Source organism: Ascochyta rabiei, chromosome 5, assembly GCF_004011695.2.
Source record: "Ascochyta rabiei chromosome 5, complete sequence".
NCBI classification, from domain to species: Eukaryota; Fungi; Ascomycota; class Dothideomycetes; order Pleosporales; family Didymellaceae; genus Ascochyta; species Ascochyta rabiei.
The window spans coordinates 1,996,410-2,017,060 of record NC_082409.1 but is presented as its reverse complement, the minus strand read 5'-3'; the positions used below and the strand labels follow the sequence as shown (position 1 = coordinate 2,017,060).

The 20,651-nt window shown below is 55.2% G+C and overlaps 7 protein-coding genes across 7 annotated transcripts, besides 10 other annotated features; 4 read left to right on the top strand and 3 right to left on the bottom strand.

The window, feature by feature from the left end:
* Window positions 1-1,033: 1,033 nt before the first annotated feature.
* Window positions 1,034-1,093: a tandem repeat.
* Window positions 1,094-1,239: 146 nt separating this feature from the next.
* Window positions 1,240-1,321: a tandem repeat.
* Window positions 1,322-1,367: 46 nt separating this feature from the next.
* Window positions 1,368-1,409: a tandem repeat.
* Window positions 1,410-1,517: 108 nt separating this feature from the next.
* On the top strand, window positions 1,518-6,318 carry EKO05_0003812 (uncharacterized protein; the record flags this gene model as incomplete). Its single annotated transcript, XM_038938535.1, has 4 exons — window positions 1,518-3,154; window positions 3,214-3,284; window positions 3,335-5,746; window positions 5,810-6,318. The coding sequence occupies 4 exons, from the start codon at window positions 1,518-1,520 to the stop codon at window positions 6,316-6,318; spliced, it is 4,629 nt and encodes a 1,542-aa protein (XP_038800465.1).
* Window positions 6,319-6,463: 145 nt separating this feature from the next.
* Window positions 6,464-6,499: a tandem repeat.
* A 127-nt stretch (window positions 6,500-6,626) lies between these two features.
* Window positions 6,627-6,658: a tandem repeat.
* Window positions 6,659-6,946: 288 nt separating this feature from the next.
* Window positions 6,947-7,090: a tandem repeat.
* Window positions 7,091-7,098: 8 nt separating this feature from the next.
* On the bottom strand, window positions 7,099-8,239 carry EKO05_0003811 (Exodeoxyribonuclease III; the record flags this gene model as incomplete). The annotated part of the gene is made up of 2 exons (XM_038938445.1): window positions 7,099-8,036; window positions 8,086-8,239. 2 exons carry the CDS (start codon window positions 8,237-8,239, stop codon window positions 7,099-7,101), a joined length of 1,092 nt encoding a protein of 363 aa, XP_038800466.1.
* Window positions 7,119-7,180: a tandem repeat.
* Window positions 8,240-8,341: 102 nt separating the features above from the next.
* EKO05_0003810 (uncharacterized protein) lies at window positions 8,342-8,861 on the bottom strand (the record flags this gene model as incomplete). Its single annotated transcript, XM_038938380.1, has 4 exons — window positions 8,342-8,387; window positions 8,446-8,500; window positions 8,671-8,700; window positions 8,753-8,861. The coding sequence occupies 4 exons, from the start codon at window positions 8,859-8,861 to the stop codon at window positions 8,342-8,344; spliced, it is 240 nt and encodes a 79-aa protein (XP_038800467.1).
* Window positions 8,862-9,017: 156 nt separating this feature from the next.
* Window positions 9,018-9,063: a tandem repeat.
* A 147-nt stretch (window positions 9,064-9,210) lies between these two features.
* EKO05_0003809 (Histone acetyltransferase) lies at window positions 9,211-10,673 on the top strand (the record flags this gene model as incomplete). The annotated part of the gene is made up of 2 exons (XM_038938499.1): window positions 9,211-10,590; window positions 10,644-10,673. The coding sequence occupies 2 exons, from the start codon at window positions 9,211-9,213 to the stop codon at window positions 10,671-10,673; spliced, it is 1,410 nt and encodes a 469-aa protein (XP_038800468.1).
* A 416-nt stretch (window positions 10,674-11,089) lies between these two features.
* Window positions 11,090-12,440, top strand: EKO05_0003808 (uncharacterized protein; the record flags this gene model as incomplete). The annotated part of the gene is made up of 2 exons (XM_038938375.1): window positions 11,090-11,155; window positions 11,208-12,440. The coding sequence occupies 2 exons, from the start codon at window positions 11,090-11,092 to the stop codon at window positions 12,438-12,440; spliced, it is 1,299 nt and encodes a 432-aa protein (XP_038800469.1).
* A 216-nt stretch (window positions 12,441-12,656) lies between these two features.
* Window positions 12,657-12,691: a tandem repeat.
* Window positions 12,692-14,554: 1,863 nt separating this feature from the next.
* On the top strand, window positions 14,555-15,028 carry EKO05_0003807 (uncharacterized protein; the record flags this gene model as incomplete). Its single annotated transcript, XM_059636238.1, has 1 exon — window positions 14,555-15,028. The coding sequence occupies one exon, from the start codon at window positions 14,555-14,557 to the stop codon at window positions 15,026-15,028; it is 474 nt and encodes a 157-aa protein (XP_059492221.1).
* A 1,210-nt stretch (window positions 15,029-16,238) lies between these two features.
* Window positions 16,239-16,255: a tandem repeat.
* Window positions 16,256-17,216: 961 nt separating this feature from the next.
* EKO05_0003806 (Prolyl aminopeptidase) lies at window positions 17,217-18,358 on the bottom strand (the record flags this gene model as incomplete). Its single annotated transcript, XM_038938606.1, has 4 exons — window positions 17,217-17,279; window positions 17,335-17,453; window positions 17,507-18,178; window positions 18,235-18,358. The coding sequence occupies 4 exons, from the start codon at window positions 18,356-18,358 to the stop codon at window positions 17,217-17,219; spliced, it is 978 nt and encodes a 325-aa protein (XP_038800470.1).
* Window positions 18,359-20,651: the final 2,293 nt, after the last annotated feature.

Genomic DNA, 20,651 nt, shown 5'->3' with positions numbered 1-20,651 from the left:
TGGAGGGTCCGGTGCACAAGTGAATCGCGCGCGCGAGAATGACAACAACGATTGGTATGAGATGACCTCTCGTTCCGCTTGTCGCGATAGAATTGATGATAGGAGATGTGTAACGATGGATAAGTGGGTTTCATGAGAAGAAAAAAGGTCGGCAGATTACTAGACGCAGTCGTGGTGGCCACAAGGAAGGAAATGCAGCATGGTTGGAGACAAGCGAGGGCGCGACAAGCATGTTGAATGTCGCGACAACGGTTGTTGGGAGAAACGTGATTTTCACTTTCTTTTGGTAGGTGTTGGAATGGTGTGAGTACAGCGCTAGGGAGCGGCGAACATGACGTACGCGACCATCGGCAAGGCTGAGAGGCGGTCGCGGAGGATGACAGGCACGAACGGCGATGAAGCAGATGATCTGAGACGTGGTGGATGTGAGAATCGCAGGCGAGAAGAAAGGGCAGGCAGAAGTAGAGGCGGGCCAGGGCAGAGGACTGAAACGGAGTTGAATGTAGGGAGAGTTTACGGAACACTCGGCTGTGTTTGGGTGTTGCAAGCAGTTGACTCGCACATGACTGGTAGTCTGGTACTAACTGGTAGGGGCCAGCAGTCCAGAACCTTGCCAATCCAAGTGCGAATGCCATGCATGACGTAAGGCGCCAAAGGCCATGCGGACGCGGCTCCACGTCGGCCGATCTGACAGGCGCCGATGGATTTGCCAGGTTCTCCAGACGCAGTTGCCTACTGCTTGGCACTGCAGCGGTGGAGTAGGTACTCGGAAGCATGTAAAACAAGCGCTCGACTCGAGCAGCGCTGCGCCGTGTCGCAGGCATCGTGGTGCGCTCCCAAACGACCTTTGTGCTGGGATCGCCGATGCGGTTCGTGATCAGACGCAGCCAGCATGACGCGAGAAGTCCAGGATCTAGGCTAGCTGGGCCGCCTAACCGATTGCGTGCCCCGATGCTTCGCCTTGTTCAAGCTTGTTCAAGAGATGGGAGGCAGACAGCTGCTAGCAGCTGCACAAGGCGCAACCAGCGAGGCAACAGACAGCCAACATAGACAACGCTGGCCACACAGGCAACAGACGGGCAGCAGACGGACAACGCCCAACCACGGAGCATCGTCGTCTCTCGCCCCGTGCATCCAGTCACCCCCGTCTGCGCGCACTCGACGTCATCGCTGATCGACGGAGTGGCATGCCACGCTCCTCAAGCTAGCGTCGACGCTTGGGAATAGGGCCAGAGGTACTCGAGCGTCGAGCGTCGAGGTGGAGCGTCGAGGGTCGAGGGTCGAGAGTCCAGAGTCGAGGGTCGAGAGTCCAGAGTCGAGACAGAGGTCGTCCCGCGCCAGCGTTATCGAACCTCAGGGTAGCCACATCTGCGTCCGCGTCCGCGTCTGCGTCTGCGTCTGCGCCTGCGCCTACGCTGCTCGGCCCTGCTATGCTTGCCGACTGACAAAGTCGCGTGCGCTGGCTGGCTCTTGCTCCCACCCATCACACAGCCAAGGCAAGGCGAACGGGCCTTTCCATGTCCACGCAGCCGAAATCAATCTTCACCGGAGCAACGCCGTTACCGACGCGTGCTGGCCACGGCCGACTCAGCACGCCCGAGCCTCGCCAGGCCCTGAACCCGCCGCCAGAGGGCCCGCCGTCCCCCTCGCCCTCTGAGCAGCCCCCCAGCACGCTGTTCCCTCGCCCGTGGTCACTGCAGCTGCCGCTGGACACTGTCGCATCGACCCCGCGGCCCTCGTCTGCGCCCTCGTCTGCGCCCTCGTCTGCGCCGCCGTCTGCGCTCCCGTCTGCGCCCTCGTCCGGTGGCATTGAGGGTTCCGCGACACGGCAGCCCGCAACACCGCCCGCCGTCGCCGGCACCAAACGACCACCACCACGCACACGTGACGACGCGCCTGCCACCGAGCCCCTCCACAAGCGCCGCCGCCTGCATACCCGCCCCCGCCGCTCGCTCGACCTCTTCCCCTGTGCCGAGCGCCCGCCGCTGCGCTTCGACGGCCGGCCCCCATCCCCGCTGTTCTTCTCCTCCAAGCCCGCCCGCCCACACCTGCCCGCCCGCTTCTCGAGCTCCGAGGCCGCCGCGAGCATGTTGAGCAAGACGCGCGGCGAAGAGAGCGGCATCAAGACTGTGACATTGGCTCGGGGCACCTTCAGCGGCTTGAGCCCCCCGGGCACCACGACCGTGACCAGTGGGAGGAGTTCGGAGCGCTCGAGCCTACCGCGCACCTCTCCTCCGGACGCGCGCGAAAGGAGCGATCCCCTCAAGCTGCTGGGCTCTGTCGGCGTGGTAGAACTGCTGGAGCACGATGCAAGGCCTACTTTCATAGTGGACATGGGCGATTACGCAAACTATTCACCCGACTCTGCCACGCTACAGCTTTTGTTTGCCAACAATGCCCTGCGCTCCAGCGCATCCATATGGCACACTGTCGCCGGAAAGCCGCCCGAGCATCCTACAGACGAAGCATCATCACAGGCCAACTACCGCTTCCGTGCCTGGCTACTGAGCACTGCAACAAAAGGGGGCGAGCAGGACACAACCCCCGGCCCGCTGGAGCATGAGGGTATAGTATGGTCATGTTATACCTTAAGAAAGCGTCTGCGCGTATGCTCTGGCGCAACGCCACCCGTCGCCTCCGCTGAAATACCGTCCACGAGAGCATCGATGGATTTTGCAATTCCCTCAGCTTCGTCCGTCGGCCATTTGTCAGGTCGCACGCTAGACACTACCTCGTCGTTGAACCAGGCCGGTGAGCAACAGGATTATTTCGGCCCCCCGGCCGTTCAAGAAAGAGAGGAAACGAGTGAGCTACACACCCGCCTGAACAACATCGCAACCAATCCTTCCAGTAGCAGTAGTGGGTCCACGTTGCAGCCCACCCATTCGTCCATGTTGCCTTCGATAGAAGACCTGCCTTTCACACACGAGTGCGTTCTGAGGGCTCACAGTGCAGGCGACGTTGACCCCTTCTATAGAGAACCCAAAGCTCCTCAAGACCACGACGTGGGCTTCTTCGACTGGACAAGACTGTCTCTGTCACCCTCCCTACCGAAACATGTCCAGTTTGCGCGCGCAATAGACTGGGCGTCGACACCGCTAGGCCCCATCGAGTACTGGTCGAACGATCTCCGAGCTATGTGCAACCTCATCATGTGCGTCACAATGGACTGCAATATCGCGTCTTTGCCGCAGACGGCTAACCGTGGTTTAGGGCGAGTCCTCACCCAGCAGCCATGTATTGGGGAGACGAGCTGGTCGCTATCTACAATGAGGCATATATAGGTAAACTTCACCCTCTGCTACCTCAACCTCCATTCATCTGACCATCGCAGGTCTCGCGGGTCAGAAGCATCCTACGTTGATGGGACAAAGTTACAAGGTCGCCTGGGCAGAGATATGGGACGAGGTCAAGGACGTCTTCAACAATGCTCGCCTGACAGGCCAAGCCACGATGAAAGACGACGATTGCCTCTTCATGAAACGAAGTGGGTTCCTCGAGGAGACCTACTTCTCGTGGTCCATCATTCCCATGGTCGGAGAAGATGGTACAGTCATGGGACTGTACAACCCAGCTTTCGAGAAGACAAGAAGAAAGATCGCCGAACGACGAATGCTCACTCTTCGTGAAGTTGGTGAACGAACAGCCGCGGCAAGAGACGTCAAAGGCTTCTGGGATCAGGTTTTGACCGCACTGACCGAAAATGAGTTCGACACACCGTTCGTAATGCTGTACTCGGTTTCAGATGAAAACGACAGCGACTCTTCTTCCTTGTATTCCAGCAGTCTGTTGGCCGCCAAACAATGCTTCCTGGAAGGCTCCCTTGGCGTGCCAAGCGGCCACCGAGCTGCTCCCGAACAGATAGATCTCAGGGAGGGACATGAGGGTTTTGGACCCGTGTTCCGAGAAGTCATGAAGACGGACAAACCTGCTGTTATCAGCGTCGGATCTGCCGACTTACCCCTGTCTATGATGAATGGCCTCGAATGGCGGGGTTTCGGCGACGCCTGCCGAGACGTAGTGGTATGCCCGATTCACCCTACCACAGGTGAAACCATTTTGGGCTTCCTTGTCATGGGTGTAAACCCACGAAGACCTTACGATGACGACTACAACCTCTTCATTCAGCTGCTGAGCCGACAGCTTGCGACATCACTGGCCTCGGTAGTCTTATTCGAAGAAGAAATCCGCAGAGGCCAGAAGGCTGCCAAGCTTGCCGCAGAAGATCGCTACAACTTGTCTGAGCAACTTGCGGCGCGTACACAGGAGGCTCGCGAGAACGAATTGCGATTTACGAGGATGGCCGAGTACTCCCCTGCAGGACTATTCATCGCCGATCACGCTGGACGCATCACATACTGCAATGACACTTGGTTCGAGATCTCCCGGGTACCAAAAGAGAGGAACAAGACAGATAGGTGGATAGACTACGTCAAAGAAGAAGACCAGGGTCTCATTCAACAACACTGGAAACGTCTTGTCGAAAACACTGCGCCGATCAATGTCGAATTCAGATTCAAGGCACCGTGGGAAGATCGAAACTCAAAGGCAACGAGTGACACATGGGTGTTGTTCAGCGCTTTCCCCGAAAAGGACGAGAGTGGGCAGCTCAAGAGCGTGTTTGGAAGCATCACGAATATCAGCCCCCAGAAGTGGGCTGAAGGTTTCCAGAAGAGGAAGATGGAGGAGGCTGTGGAGCTCAAGAGACAACAGGAGAACTTCATCGATATAACAAGTCACGAGATGCGGAATCCACTCAGTGCTATCCTGCAGTGCGCCGATGAGATCTCCACCATTTTGGGCGATTTCAGACAGTCTGGTGTGCAGACCATCGAACCAGGCATGGTCGCGGATTCGATCGACGCGGCGCAAACCATCGCCCTGTGCGCGCAACATCAGAAGAGAATTGTCGATGACGTTTTGACGTTGTCGAAGCTCGACAGTGCAATGCTGATGGTCACTCCAGTCGACGCACAGCCGTTGCAAGTCATTCAGCGTGCTCTCAAGATGTTCGAAGGGGAGGTCCAGACAGCTGGCATACGGATGGAGTTCGTCCTCGGCGACTCATTCAAGAAGCTGAATATCGACTGGGTCAAGATCGATCCGTCTCGCGTGCTTCAAGTACTCATCAACTTGACCACCAATGCCATCAAATTCACGTCAACCGAGGAAATCCGCACCATCCATATCGTCCTCTCAGCATCCACCAGTCGGCCATCAGCAAGCAAACATCCTGTCGTCAGCTACATCCCCATGAAGTCGAAACACATCGACCAAACCCTCGGCCCCGACTGGGGCGATGGCGAGGAGATCTTTCTGGAATTCCTTGTTCAGGATACGGGGCGAGGGCTAAGCGCAGAAGAGCTGAAACTCTTGTTCCAGCGCTTTTCCCAAGCAAGTCCACGAACCCACGTCCAATATGGCGGTTCTGGTCTTGGCCTCTTCATCTCGCGCGAGCTGACAGAGTTGCAAGGCGGCGAGATTGGTGTCTCATCCGAAGCTGGCAAGGGCAGCACGTTTGCTTTCTACGTCAAGGGACGTAGAAGCTCGGAGCCAAAGGAGGTCATCGATAGTGTGCCCGCGGCAGTCGCGTTGTCGAGGAAGGTTTCCAATGCGAGAGAAAAAGGACGTCTGGAAGCGCCAAAGGTCAAGGACTTTGCCGCTCAAGTAGCTCCTAGCAAGGGAACCAAGGAACCTGAACTACCCTACGCACATATCCGCGTTCTGATCGTCGAAGACAATCTCGGTACGTTTTCGACCATCGCATGCCCATTCCTCCCTCGATCCGCAAGTACTGACATGATGACAGTAAACCAGAAAGTTCTCCAACGGCAACTCCAAAACCGCGGCATATCAACCATCGTGGCCAACCATGGCGGTGAAGCCATAAACGTCCTCTCCACATCGTCCTACCACATATCCGCCGGGCCCGACGCGCCAGAGATCAGCGTGGTACTCATGGACAAGGAAATGCCTGTCATGGACGGGCTAGCGTGTACCTCCAAAATCCGAGCCATGGAGCGCAACGGCGAGCTACGGCGGCATGTGCCCATCATCGCAGTGACGGCCAACGCGCGCAGCGAACAGATTGCCACGCTGCTGGCGGCCGGCATGGACGACGTGGTCAGCAAGCCATTCCGCATCGGCGAGCTGGTGCCCAAGATCGAGGAGCTGTCGCTCAAACACGACGTCGCGAGCAAGCAGAGCGAGAGGGAGGCGCTGCAACAGATGGCGCTGCAGACCAAGGACAGCGGAGTCAGTTTCACCGTGCCTACGCCATCCACGAAACCCGCCACACCGGGTGGTGGACGGTCGTAGTACGCTCCCAGCCCTTTTCCCATCTCCGTTCCCATCTTCATCTTCCTGTCCATCTTCACAGTCTTTGCATTGCTTGGCGCTGCTTGGCTTTACTTGGTTTTGGCATAGCGCGGCGTTCCAGGCGTTCCAACACCTACCTACCTCTCCCAGACCCAGACCCAGACCCAGACCCAGACCCAGATACATACATACCACACGACACGACACGCTCCAACCTACAAGCAACCAGGTGGTCACGTTTCGCTTTCCTCGGTCCCCGGACGGAGTTTGTACTGTACATAAAAAGCCTCAAAAGCTGGGGAGGGGGTGGAAAAGAAAGGGAAGGCAAAGGAAAAGGCAATGTAGACCAGACTTTCTACGGTTTTCACGGTACTCAAGGCGTGCAGGGCACTCAAGGCGTGCAGGGCACCAGAGAGTCAGCGGGCTGGTAGACATGAATCGGAAAGAAAGTAGAAAAGGCACCGACGGCTTCATGTTGAGTACCTACCCCCATCAATAGAGGAAATACCCCTGTAGGCGCGCTGTGCTTGCTTTCGTCTGCTTGCGTTGCTTTGAGCCGCACAGGGGCAGACGACGTACGTACTGTACTGCATGTGCATGGTAAGGATTCTGCATCTCTATTCTTTCAAGAAGAAGAAAAAGAAGAAGAAGAGAAGAAGAGAAGAAGAGAAGAAGAGAAGAAGAGAAGAAGAGAAGAAGAGAAGAAGAGAAGAAGAGAAGAAGAGAAGAAGAGAAGAAGAGAAGAAGAGAGGAAGAGAAGAAGAGAAGAAGAATGTATAACTAGAATAGGTCTACATAGCCGTCCATGTCACCGCCCTGCATCAGCGTCTCGCCTTCGTCACCCCCGTCGTCCTCGTCCTCGACAAGCGGCACGAATCGAAAGTCTACAAACGAAACGTTACTTGCACCACCGCCGGCGGCAGGCTCGACCTCGATCATGAATTGCATGCTCAGCACGCCCTGGGTGTCGACGCGAACGCTGACTTTTGTGGCGACACTCATTGCGCGGGCCGCTTTCTGGATCAGGGTGTACTTGTAGCTTGCGCGCAGAATCGTGTCTGGGTCGGAGAGCTGGAACGTTTCCAGTAGATTGGTCGGCGGCGCGGTGGCGTCGTCTCTGCTTACTGCTGGAGCGCGGTGCGTGGACGTGGGGGGCTGGTTGTTGAACTCGACCCTTGCCGAACCAAGGGTGCCGGTGGAGGACAGGGCAAAGAAGGGCTTCCCGTGCACCATCTTGGCGTACATGGTCAGCTTCTCGGGCGAGGTGGACGAGAGCTCTAGAATCGCATCGTACAGCCAGCTGCCCCGCATAATGGTCTTGAAGGCCAGACTCTGGCGGTCGAAGGGGATCTCGTCGGTGTACTCTGGCTCGTAGGTGGTTAGGTCGCACGATGTACGTATGCTGGCTTCGGTGAGGATGACGGAGAGAGGCGCGCCAGGAGCATCGTATGTAATGCGACACAGGTTGTTCATACCCAGGACGTTGTTGGAGAAGGCTGTGCTCGTGGGGTAGGGGTTGTCACGTGCCCATGGTGGTCTGGAGGCATTGGGGTCGGTGAGGCCAAAGATCTGAAGTGTTTCGAGCAGGGCGGTGAGGGAGATGCGGAAGGTCAGTGGCGGGGTGGCTTCCTCATCGTCTGAGTCTGCGGAGGAGGGCGGTAGGGGAGGCGCGTAGAAGTTGAAGGTGGCAAAGAGAGATTTGTCGACGAAGGCAGAGGCTGCGCGTGGATGTCAGTGTGGACGCGTCACGGACAGAGGCAGACGCACCCTCCATGACGCTGGCCTCATCGACGCAGAACTTCACGCCTTGGTCGCTGAGCTGCACATGGGCCTTGGAGGCGAATGCAACGCAGCGGAGCAGCGTGAACAGCTGGCGGGCCGAGCTGGACACAGCCGTGAGAATGGGCGGGTCGGCTTGCATGGTGGTGTGTGGCAGGGGGGGGGTGCGTAGTAGTGGACGGGCAAGGGGTGAAGTGTGATTGCATTCCCATAGACTACAACGCCGGGCCAGGATATCAGAAAACTAAACGTAGACACCGACTGCGCAGATCATGTACACTGCGCCGAACCTGGCGTCTGTTAGCAGGGCCGTGGGGCGGGCAGCGCGGGTGCTGGCCAGGTGCGTACCCAAACGCTATCGAGGCGGGTGCGCCGACGAGGGGCAGGTTGGCGAGCGAGCGATCTGTGGGGGTGTGAGCGTGAGAGGGTGAGAGGGTGAGAGCGTCAGAGGGCGCGTGGATGCGGGCGTGGGCGGTGGATGCGGGCGTGGGCGGTGGATGCGGGCGTGGGCGGTGGATGCGGGCGTGGGCGGTGGTGGCGGGGCGTCAAGGCGAGGCGAGGCAGTGGACGTACTGAGGCCGAAGAAGCCGGTCAAGAGCAGCGCTGTGCATCGTCAGTAGGGCTCCGTGTAGCTCCCACGCGGCGCAGAACATACAAGCGAACAGCAGCGCGAAGCCGAGCGTGAACTGGCTGTTCTTTCCGATTGCGGGCTGGAAGGGCGAGGCGGCGGCAGCCTCCCAGACGTCTGCGAGCGGAGTCGACATGGTGCAGTGGAGTGGAGATTGCTTGGGCTGCTGGGCTGCTGGCTGCAACTGTCGTGAAGCTGCGCAGGTGTCCTCTCAACGGCCGCGCAGGCTGGTCGGCGTTGATTGGCCTGTGCGACACCTCCGCGTCCCGCCTTCCCCGACATGCCCGCTCACGTTCAGGTTCATGTTCATGTTCATGTTCATGTCCCCGTTCATGTTCCCGCTCATGTTCACGTCCACCACCAACACAACACGGCAGTCGCGACCAACGGCGGACTTCTGTATTCGGCAGCACCGCAAACATGGCGGCCACGGACGAAGGTGAGTCGCACCCTTCCACAGCGCCCGTCTGCGCGTCCACGCAACCATGGCGACTCGCAACGAGCGGGCACTGGGCCGCGTGCGCGAGGCCGTGGGCTACAGCTCGTCACCACCACCACCAGCCGAGCCTGCAACGCCTGTGCGCAGGGCGCCACCTGCGCCTGCATTTGCCCTGCCCTCGTCGCCAGATATCCCCCTGCGCCACCTGAAAGCACAAGCTGCCACCGCACGTCATGCTGACTCGCCCTCCCCAGCCAAGCGCAAAGCGACCACCGAGGCCACTGGCGGCTCCCCTAAGCGCGCAAAGCAGAGCCCCTCGTCCGACGCAGACGCACACGTAGACGAAGCTCCCGCGCCCCCTGTCAAGCGCATCGTGCCCTTCCCCGAGAAGCCCGCCGTCATCGAAGAGCGCGAGGGAGAGATCGAGTTCCGTGTCGTCAACAATGACGGCCAGCGTGAGAGCACCATCATCCTAACCGGGCTCAAGTGCATATTCCAGAAGCAGCTGCCCAAGATGCCCAAAGACTACATCGCTCGTCTCGTCTACGACCGCACTCATCTGAGCATCGCCATCGTCAAGAAGCCTCTCGAAGTCGTCGGCGGCATCACCTACCGCCCCTTCGACAAGGGCCAGTTCGCCGAGATTGTCTTCTGCGCAATCTCCTCGGACCAGCAAGTCAAAGGCTACGGCGCCCATCTCATGTCGCATCTCAAGGACTACGTCAAGGCCACCTCAGACGTCATGCACTTCCTAACCTACGCCGACAACTACGCCATTGGCTACTTCAAGAAGCAAGGCTTCACCAAGGAAATCACGCTCGAGAAGCGGCGCTGGATGGGCTACATCAAGGACTATGAAGGCGGCACGATCATGCAGTGCAGCATGGTGCCCAAGATCCGCTACCTGGAGAGCGGCCGCATGCTGCTCAAGCAGAAAGAATGTGTCAACGCCAAAATTCGTGCCGTCTCCAAATCCTTCCAGGTCCATCAGCCTCCCGTTCAATGGGCGAAAGGGGAGGTCAAGCAGATTGATCCTCTCACCATACCCGCTATCAAGAACTCCGGCTGGAGTCCCGTCATGGACGAACTGGCTCGCGCGCCCCGCCACGGACCGAACTACAACCAGCTTCTCCACCTGCTCAACGACATGCAAAACAACTCCAACGCCTGGCCGTTCCAGCAGCCCGTCAACAAAGACGAGGTCCTCGACTACTACGATGTCATCAAGGAACCCATGGACCTGGCCACCATGGAGGAGAAGCATGAGAAGGACCTCTACCCAACACCTGAGGACTTCATCCGCGACGCCAAGCTCATCTTCGACAACTGCAGAAAGTACAACAACGAGAGTACTCCGTATGCAAAGGCGGCAGGGCGGTTGGAGCGCTTCATGTGGCAGCAAATACGGAATATCCCAGAGTGGTCGGTAAGTGTCCAACGCGAACATGACGTCGTGGTACAGGGCTAACGCATGCACAGCATCTTGAGAGTGAGCTCGGTGGCAAGTAGATTCGAAGGCTATGTCAAGCTCACGGTATTGGACAACCGGAAACGTAACAGCATAGTAAGGCGTTGGATAGTAACAAATGCTTGCAGGTTTGCAGCATTGGTCAGGTGCACCGTGTTCACGGATGGGGTGTTGTTAGCGGTATACCACTTGCTTTGTAGCTTGCGTTCAAACCACTTGTTCAACACGTCAAATCACAAACTTTACCTGAAGCTCGTCTTGGAGTATCCCTCGTTGGTCCCAGAATCAGATACGCCTTGTAGTTGCGATAACAACGCCAACAAAACAAGTGGGTCCTCCTAGCGAGACCCCGATGACGTTCGCCAATGCAAACCGGCTTGCCAACCCTCAACACAGCGATCTCACAACAGCAAAGGTACTTTTCCCCCCTACAGTTCCTTGCATAAAACTAAAAGACATGCCAGAATCACTACAAATCGCGCTCAAGAACGACTCCGATTCGGAGAACATTCACGCCTACGTGGTCAGTCCAGCATACTCCAGAACGAGAGACTAGCGTCTAATTGTCCAGATAGACTGGCGTTGCCATTAAACATGGTGGCAAGAGATGTCTTCTCAAAGCCAATGGCCAGGACCTTTACTTCCCCACCGAAGTGAAAGACATTGGGTCCTCTCTCCAAGAGGACTGCGCAATTCCATTAGGCGCTCCAGGCAACACGACGAACATCACCATCCCACAGATTGCTGGCGGGCGTATCTGGATAGTTGACGGCAAGCTCACCTTCCTGTTGAACCCTGGCGGACCGGCGTTGGTCGAACCTTCAGTGCTGAATCCTAGTGATCCTAACCATGGCGTGAACTTTGGCTTTGCAGAATTCACGCTCAACGACGCACAACTATATGCCAACATCTCTTATGTAGATTTCGTGCCAAAGATTCCGATTGCCATCAGCTTGCAGCAGCAGAGCGGAGAGGAGCAGCATGTCGCTGGCATGCGCCCTGATGGATTAGACCGCATGGCCGACTCCCTACGAGAACAAGCCAAGAAAGACGGACGGCCATGGGACAAGCTTGTAGTCAACGAGAACGGCCAGAACCTCCGGATCTTGAACGCAACGCACGGCGATGCAGTCGGAGCGAGCTTTGACGGCTACTTCGAGCCCCTCGTCGACGAAGTATGGGACAAGTACTCCAACTGCAAATGCAAAGTCGACACGCAAGCCGGCCCCGGTGTATTAGAAGGCCACATCACCTCCTCAGGCAAGCTGCGGATTGGCGACGAGGTATTCGACAAGCCCAACACAGCCGACATCCTAGGCTGCAACTCCGGGCCCTTCACCACCGGCCAATCCCCAGCGCGCAACGCCATCATTCCCCGCCTCGCAGCCGCATTCGTACGGAGCAGCATCACCGAAACAGAAGAACACCCCAGCCAGCCATCGACCTTCTACACACGCGATCCTACGAACCACTACGCGCGGCTCGTGCACGAGCACAACGTCGACAACAAGGGCTACGCCTTCGCCTACGACGACGTCCAGCCCAACTCGGGCGCCGATCAATCCGGAAAAGTGAATGCTGGAGACCCGAAACTGTTCATCGTCAGCGTTGGAGGGAAATCCGCTGCTGCTGGTGCACCACAGCAGGAACAGCCGCCACCGTCGCAGCCGTCAAAGCCAGCGTCCCAGACTGAGAACCAGCCGCCGCCAGCGCCTGCCGATGCACCACCCGCGGAGAAAGAGAAAGGGTTCGGGGGGAAGCTGTTTGGACAAGCCAAGGATAAAGCGAAGGGGTTTCTGCACCGCTGAAGAGATCGGTTGTGTGTTTGTAAAACTCGAATCTAGTTCGTTTTGTGTGCTCACTCTTAGATCGTTGGAATTTTACCTACTGACTCCTACAAACGATAAATGCGTCTCAGTGTCCCCCTTTCCTTGTCATTCTTATCTGATAGTATGTAAGAACGTAAACAATATAGGGATTTTGAAACTGTCACTACTTAGCTCTCCACTTCTTACACTCGCTCGTCTATCTATCTATCTTCCTACCTACCCATTCATCTGCTCTCCTAGTATCCACTTAAAAAGCCACTATACCCACATCAAGAAGGCAACATAAATCCACTCCCCGAAGAGCCGCCTAAGCATTGCTGTGCCTCTGGGGTGGATGGATGAAGACGCTTATCTTGACCGAATACTACACGCCGTAATCTCTGCATACGCTTGACCGATTCCTAGACCGCTGCCACGTGGTTCCAGGTCTGGGGACATTGCATAGGGCTGCAGCGGCGCTTGTACTGCACGGAGGCTATCTGCCAGTCAGCACGCAGTTGTAGACAGCCTAACGTTGTGTAAGCACAAAGCTGCGCGTGTTTACTAAACTAAAGCGAGCATGTAACATGGTATCGGATTGGCGCTAGTGACATACGTGAACGATGGCGGGTGCTGTGGGCGGTGTGCCGCAATCAATTAGCCGGCGGTCGTCCGCAATCACCCTCATTTGGCAATAGCTGGGCGGGTGGCATACACATGGGTATTGTGGCTCTTCGGGAATTCCGATATACTGGCCATGACTCATGCGTTGAAGCGCAGATGGTGGGCAATACTCGGCTTCTCGGTGTCCTGACGGTCAACGGAGCATCTTCCCCCTCTAGGCACAGAGACCTTTAGGGGTAACAAAGTGTCGGCCGTGAGCCGAAGTCAATGTTGGTATTGTCACAAGATATCGCAGCAACTTGAGAGAACAAGATCTCCCAAGCTTTGTATGTTGACAGAGGCTCAAGTAGCTGTTGCCAATTATAAAGCAGCAGGGTATGCAAGCGACCACATGCGCACCAACCAACCCTCGAGCACCTCACACAATCGTCATGATACCGATCTCGGCTCCTTCCGTGCGTTCGCTAACGTTTTCCGAACCCAACACCAGCTCCGTTCGTCATGGCGCGTGCAATGAAGTATTCGTCAGACTCGATCTCACTCGTGCGCAGGCTCACCGCGCAACTCCGCTAAAGATTAGCAACATTTGCATTATCACCACACCATGAGCCCCATGTCGCAGTGAAAGCAGGGGTGCCTGGTACCGTCATTCGCTCTTTTCAGACACGTGTCCATGTGCGTCCTCTCAAGTGATGCGTGGACCCTCCGAATACACGACTCTCCTTGGGAAGAATTGTGGCAGATTATACGACCTAGCGCGCGGGCCAATAGGAAGCCTGGGCCACAGTTGAAGAGCCTCTGAGCACAGAATCACCCTATCTCTGTTACGGCCAGTAGCCCTACCAAACCGTCCGCACGTCCAGTAACTGAGTTTAGGGCTGTGCTAGTTCCGCTCGACAGTCCCGTCTTAGTAGCAGCCGGTGCTGACTATGCACCTGATCTGCTAATGGACTACCGTTGCCTTACGGACCTGCAGAAGTTCGAAGATGCCTTCTGTGTATGACCCACACGGGCTTGTCTTCTCCTTTGTCCTTGATGTCTCCATTATATATGCTAGGTTCTCACTACCCACGGGTCTCGCCTCTCGATCAAACACAGTTCACTTCAACCTCCATCTCTACCACGTCGTTTCACCTGCACTGTTAGGTTTCTGATTCTACCATCATCTTCGCTTCCTTTGAGACAAGTCACGGCCTCGAGTCAACAGCTTGTGCTTGTTCGCTACCACAATGTGCTACCAAGTGGTTGAGCGATACTCTGTCTGCCGATGCCTCTATCACAAGCACGCCATCGATCCTTGTGTAGCTCATGGGCAACGCGGCCATATGGTACAGGAAAAGACGGTTCTTGTAGGCTATGCCTGTAGCCTACACAGTGGCCATCGAGCATGATGAAGCTCCCAGCATACAGTCTCGTCTTCCGGGAACGAGTACAGGTGTACACACCGTCACCATCGCGGCGGTCATTGCGGACACATCACCATACGTGTCATGACGACGCTCGCACACCTCACATTCTCAAGTATTCACGAACGCTATTCGCTTCCTCGAGCCGGTCTCTTGATGCAAAAATGGGCAGCACCTTTGGATATCGTTTTCTTTTGGGGTCATAACGTACACGCATTAGGCTGGAGTTTGGGACATGTCACTGAGCATGATGACATGAAATGGGAACTGAGCGTTGGCAAAGGGACAAATTGCACGCGAAAGCCATACTTGGCACGTACGAATCACATCGATATATGCACAACAGCACATGGCATATGTGGCCGCGAGCATTCGTTAACAAGGTGCTGGACTGGATCGTCTATTCTCTTGTTTTACTTCTATGGTTTTCAGCGTTCCAATCCGAGCATGCAGCAACACGGCTTACTCTTTCTACAAACGCCCAAGTCTGCCTCGCCTAATCACTATCCAAGCCTGACGCCCATTCTCCATCATGAGGCCATGGTCCGTCTCTCGTGACCACCTGCAGATGCATGTGCATCCAAACTTTGGGAAAGTGCATGCCTGAGTCATTAGCAGTGATTGCTGGTATGCTCAACGTAGTGGATGCATGCCTGATGTTGCCTGGTGTTGCATATGCCGCTATGATACGTCACCAAAGGCACTAATCTTCATCAGCAATGGTGCATGCTAGCGCCTTGGGTCAACACCGCTCTTTCGACACTGCTTTCCCCTTCTCTTCACTCAAAACTGTACACGTTCGTCGGTGAGAGCGGCTCAACTTCTACCGTTCACGACCTCCAGCCAGGCACTGCATCTGCAACTATGATCGATTTCGACCTTACGCCGACGCTTCACGTACACCTTGCGCACCCCCACCGTCGCCGGTGAACCTTTTCGAAGCCAAAGCTCGGCGATGCGGCGCAGCGTCGCGGTGCAGAACGGCTTCGTAGTGACCACGCCCACTGCTATCCATCCTCAATGCTATATGCAAGCCGATTTACCCGTTACCCGGCCCGGTTTCTTTCGTATCCTCGTTGCCGAGCTTGCTGTGTCTTGGGATTGGCCATCTTGATGTCCCTTCTCGACTAGTCCCATGACTGCCACCTGGGCCTTTTGCAGACGCGCGCCCCTGATAAGAGTTGGTCTGCAGTTCTGCATGCCGGGTGCGGCTCTGGTACTGGGCATCCAATGCTTTCAAACGAATAATTCGCTGGCCTCCGACACCTCGAATGACTGGGAAGTTGCAGCACAGCAATTCGAATGCCTCGAATATCGAGGATTCTGCAGCTACTGGGCTTCACTGGATTGCGATATCATCTAGACCTGATAGCGATCCAACCTTGCGTTGACGGGATGACCACATGACGGTCGGTCGCTCAGAATGGGTTCTTGAGGCGGTCTACACCTCGCATACAATCTTCCTACTAAGTACGGCTGCATGAAGCTGTTTTTGACCTCCACCTTCACCGATCGTAGACAGTGGACTTCCTGCAGATGTGTCTCTCACATTGTTACTCTGTCCTCCATACTGTTCACGAAGCTGTGGGGTTCAAATCGGCTTACTTGACTGACCGGGAACTGCCTATCCGGCTTGGTGGCCCGCTGAAGATTCCTTGACCTCTAGCGTATGCATGGCTACTTTCTGTGCAGGGGTAGCATTGAGACAACATTGTATTGGGCTCTTTCGGAGGCACCAAAAGCGTGGGGACACCTCCAGGCGTACAAAGGGGGGGGGGGGGGGGGTGCCTGAACGGAGTAGAAATACGATTTGCCGCAGCCGGGGTCTTCTTCTTGTAAAAGATCACTAGGTGCTCAGTGCAAGCGACTCGTGTTTCTACTCCGTTCAGGCACCCCCCTTGTACTCGAGCCAACGCAAAGTCACTGAATGAGGATAGTTGGTTTCCACTCGTTCAGGTGGGGGTGTCTGCCTATAAGGGGAGGGCGATTTGAATGGTCACAGCGCCCCGTAGCGATATTGTGTGAGTCCGGAGTGGATCGAGTGGCTACGCTGATTCGATTTTAAAGAGAAGTTTTTGATGTAAGTAACTAGCTTTACTGCGCCACCTAACCTGCAACGGCATGATGTGCGGTTGAATTCTTCCTTGCCTCCCTGAGAGTATCAGTGATACTCACCAAACCATTTTTGTCATTGACACGTCCTGGATTGCCGCACTCTCATCCTGCTCTGAACCACCTCAAAACCGGAGCACGTCGACGCCCGATCCGCGCCACCACCCAGATCTCTGTATACATGATCGTTCGCCAATGCTTTTGGGATAACAGCATTGTTACGAACATGACGTGGACTCCTCCCCTGTCGCCGGGGATAAGGCTAGTGCTGAGCGGCCGGTTTGACTGCGATCGACACTTGGCTGCTGACATACACTTGCTGTAGAACTTTGCCGAAATCGAAGCAAATTACGTGATTTCGACTTACTCTGCAGAAGGTGTCGAGCGACAAGTATTCTTTACTGTCTAAGCCGGGGGTCATGGGAATCGGCACAGGTTGCCAGTCAGATCATTGAGACTCAATCAAGAGGCTGATCACAATAGAACATGAACGAAAAAAAGCCAACACTTGCTCAGATCCGCTGCTTACACGTTTTCAGTTCCCTCCACAAGCATTGTTTTCCGTTCTTCGTACGCCTGGTTGGCGCTCGACAGATCTCAGTCAGACCTTGCACCCCTCAAGTCCGCGTCTCGGCTAGATGGAAAGATCTGCATACTCCTCACAGACCTCAATGAGCTTCTTTTTCGTTCCTGGCTCCTGCTGGATATTAGCACACATCGCTCGCCGGCTGTCGGACAAAGGGTAGACTCACTGTTGCGCTGTGTCCAGCATCAGCAATATAGTGCAACTTGGATTCGGGGAAAGCCTTGTGCAATTCCCAGGCCGTGATGGGCGGGCATACGACGTCGTAGCGGCCTTGTACGATAGTTGCTACGCACATTGTCAGCATCGCCTTCAAAGACTCTAATAGTGGGGAGCTGTACTGGGGATGTGTCGAATCTTGTCGATGTTCTCCTGCTTCAACAATTGGCCTTCCTCTAGCCACGCCTTGTGTTGGAAGTAATGCGCCTCTGTTCGTGCATGTGCCAGGTTGTACGAGGCATCATCGAGCTGGGCCAGCCCCTTGACATTGGGATACAGAGTGCTGATAGAAACCTCCCACTTGTTCCAAGCTCTCGCAGCTGGATGGCTGATACTCTCATCATCAGACATCAGACGCTTGTGGTACGAAGCGACGTGATCGGCGCGTTCCTCTGCGGGCAAGAAGTTGATAAACTCGTCGAAATGGTCGGGGAAGAGGGTGCTTGCTCCGCCGGGGTTCATCGTCCACTTTAGCTCGAGCTCGCGAACTGCGAAGATGCCGCGTAGGACCAGCGAGCCAACAGATGACGGATGTGTTTGGGCGTATGCTAGGGCCAGTGTCGAACCCCAAGAACCTCCAAAGACTACGTGCCACTTCGTAATGCCGAGATGTTTCCTGAGGGCTTCGATGTCGGAAACTAAGTGCCAAGTTGTGTTGTTGATAGTACTGGCATTTGGACGTGACTTTCCGCATCCGCGCTGGTCAAGCAAGACTACGCGGTAATGCTCTGGGTTAAAGAATGCTGAGTTCGGTTTGGAGGTATGACCCCCAGGTCCGCCATGCAGATAGATTGCTATACACAGACTCAGTTGGTTGTTGACGTCAAATGTTGTTCGGTGTAGTTCATACCCGCTTTTCCATCTCGCTTTCCGTACTGCTCGTAGTAAAGCTCATGCGTATCGTCAACCCTCAGCCAATTAGCGTCCCAGGCATCATCATGCTCGAAGCCTGTCGTTTGCGGTGCTTGTGCCATATCGTCTATGTCGCGGTACTGCGATGGAAGAGAGGCGATGAACAAAGACAAGCTTTTTGTATGCGATCTTACGAGTCGTAGCGATGTGTCGATAGCGGGGACACATGGCTCACCTAGCAGACTATGCTGTATTAAGCTTAGCCGGGCCCCACTGTACAGAGCACCTTCTTAGACAAGCACGCTTGCTATCTTTATTACCTTGCACGTGCACATACATGCATAAGTATAAGCATCAGCACCTCGACAGCATATCATCAGCTGAGGATGGCATTTTGATGCTCAGGTATCCTATCCCTTCCATTCCTGTTCATTTTTTCGAAGAAATTCGACACCAGTATTCGATGGCTACACGATGGAATCACGGACAGCTGTCTGCCATTCTCAGCTCGACTCGACCAGGTCTCAACCGAGCTCAATGACCCTTCATTTCCAAGCCTATCCCGCGCCGATGAGGATGCTATCCGTAACGTAGTGCGCAGCTCGAATGGTGTCCAATTTGTCTCTTCGCTTCTGTATCTTATGATGGGCTATGATATCATTTTAATCAGCCAGGTACACCCAGAGCTTCTCAGTAATGTAGGTCTTGTTGAAGAATTTTCAGGAATGAGATTGGAGTAAACTGGAGTGTGGACGCAGTCGTATTTGATCTACGTTTATGGCTGGCGAGAGCTTCTCGCAAGACTACCCTCTGTAGCTACTGAAGCGCTTCAGACCCAGGAGCCTGTCTGACTTGAGAACGCTGACGGTCGTCATGTCGAGCACTCTAGGTACAACGGAAAGTTGTCCAAGATCGCTAGCATTGACCGCCGACATCTGTAGACTACTTACGCAGCGCATACTGTATGAAAAGCAGCGTTTCTCATTCTACTGATGATTGGCATCTACATCCATCCATGAAGGGTCCTTTCGCAAAGATTCGGTAGCATCAGGGTATTGTGTGCGATGACGACGCAGCTCGATCAATTCCCTCCGAATGGGATCGCGGCGACCTGGAAAAGGAAACATACTAGGCATGCTGGGAGCGCGGCGGAGCAAGTCGTGAAAATAGTACCGAACGCACTTCATACTGGGAGAGACCTAGATGCATAAGAGGGTAGAGTTGATGAGGTACGGTTGAAAGGACGGCATTGCTGAACGGGAAACAGGAACCTTGAAGGCTAACTGGGAAACACAAAAAGAACTTGACTGCTGTGTCTGAGTCACTGTCGTGGAGAAAGATCCTCTTCTCCGCGATTGCGGAGTAGAATGCAAACGTTAACCCACGACCCACTATAGTATCCAACTAGGCTCGGGCTCAATTGGATTATGTGCACCGAGTTATGCAGCGATCTGCGAGGTCTGATAGCTGTTCGGCGTATTCGCTCTTCTGTGGATGGTACTGGCAGATCGACTAGTCCGAAGATGCGGCGCCCTACTCCTACGCACAGTATTGCTAATTGATGAGGGTCAATCTTGAGATTGCTCCAAGTGTCTCAGTATCATCCGAGACCGTACTTGGTGCAATAACGCTTGGTCATTCGGAATACCAAGAACAGTCATGCATGATTCGGAGTTCGTGGTTGCCAACGACACATGGCGATCTCGAGCGATAGCGATACTAGGCCGTGCGCTGAGTGGTCACTTCGAGGACCCGCTGAATAATGTCGCGACGCCCTTTCCCGGAACGCCATGCGCCCTACCACGAAGCGAACTTGTCGTCCAGACATGTTTTTGACGCGCAGACCACACCACGTTTATCCATCTGTCAGCGCACGCACCACACTGAAGTTACTGAGTACCGTGCAGTCCACCCTGTTGCACAATGATGATGAAAAATTTGCTCATCGGCAGACCCCGATCGTTGAAACTCGATTTTATTGAGTCTAACACCTAAAGGCATAGTAAGCAAAACTCTGCAAGCAGGCCAGTGACACGGCGACTCCACTCACCCGTTTATACTTAACGTACAGAGTGACTCTGAGTAGTAGCTCGGAGTGTAAGGCAGAAATAACCTGAACGACACCTACGAGGACTAGAGGGCAACTCCAGGCACTATTGTTATCACTTGGCTGTGGAAGCTCAGTCATGGCAGTCAAGAATCCGAGATGAAAGTACGCGTCGCTTCGCCAATCCTTAACGTACCGTGTCAATTGCAATGTTGGTGTTGAAGTCATGACACTGTGGAGGCTGAATGCGGCACCATGAGGAGCATCACAACACTGGTTCTCCACCTTGCCCCATGCAAGCTAGCAGTGGTTCTAGACAACATGCCGTATCCGTTTCAAGTTTTGGCCGTAGGCGACAACAACAAAGA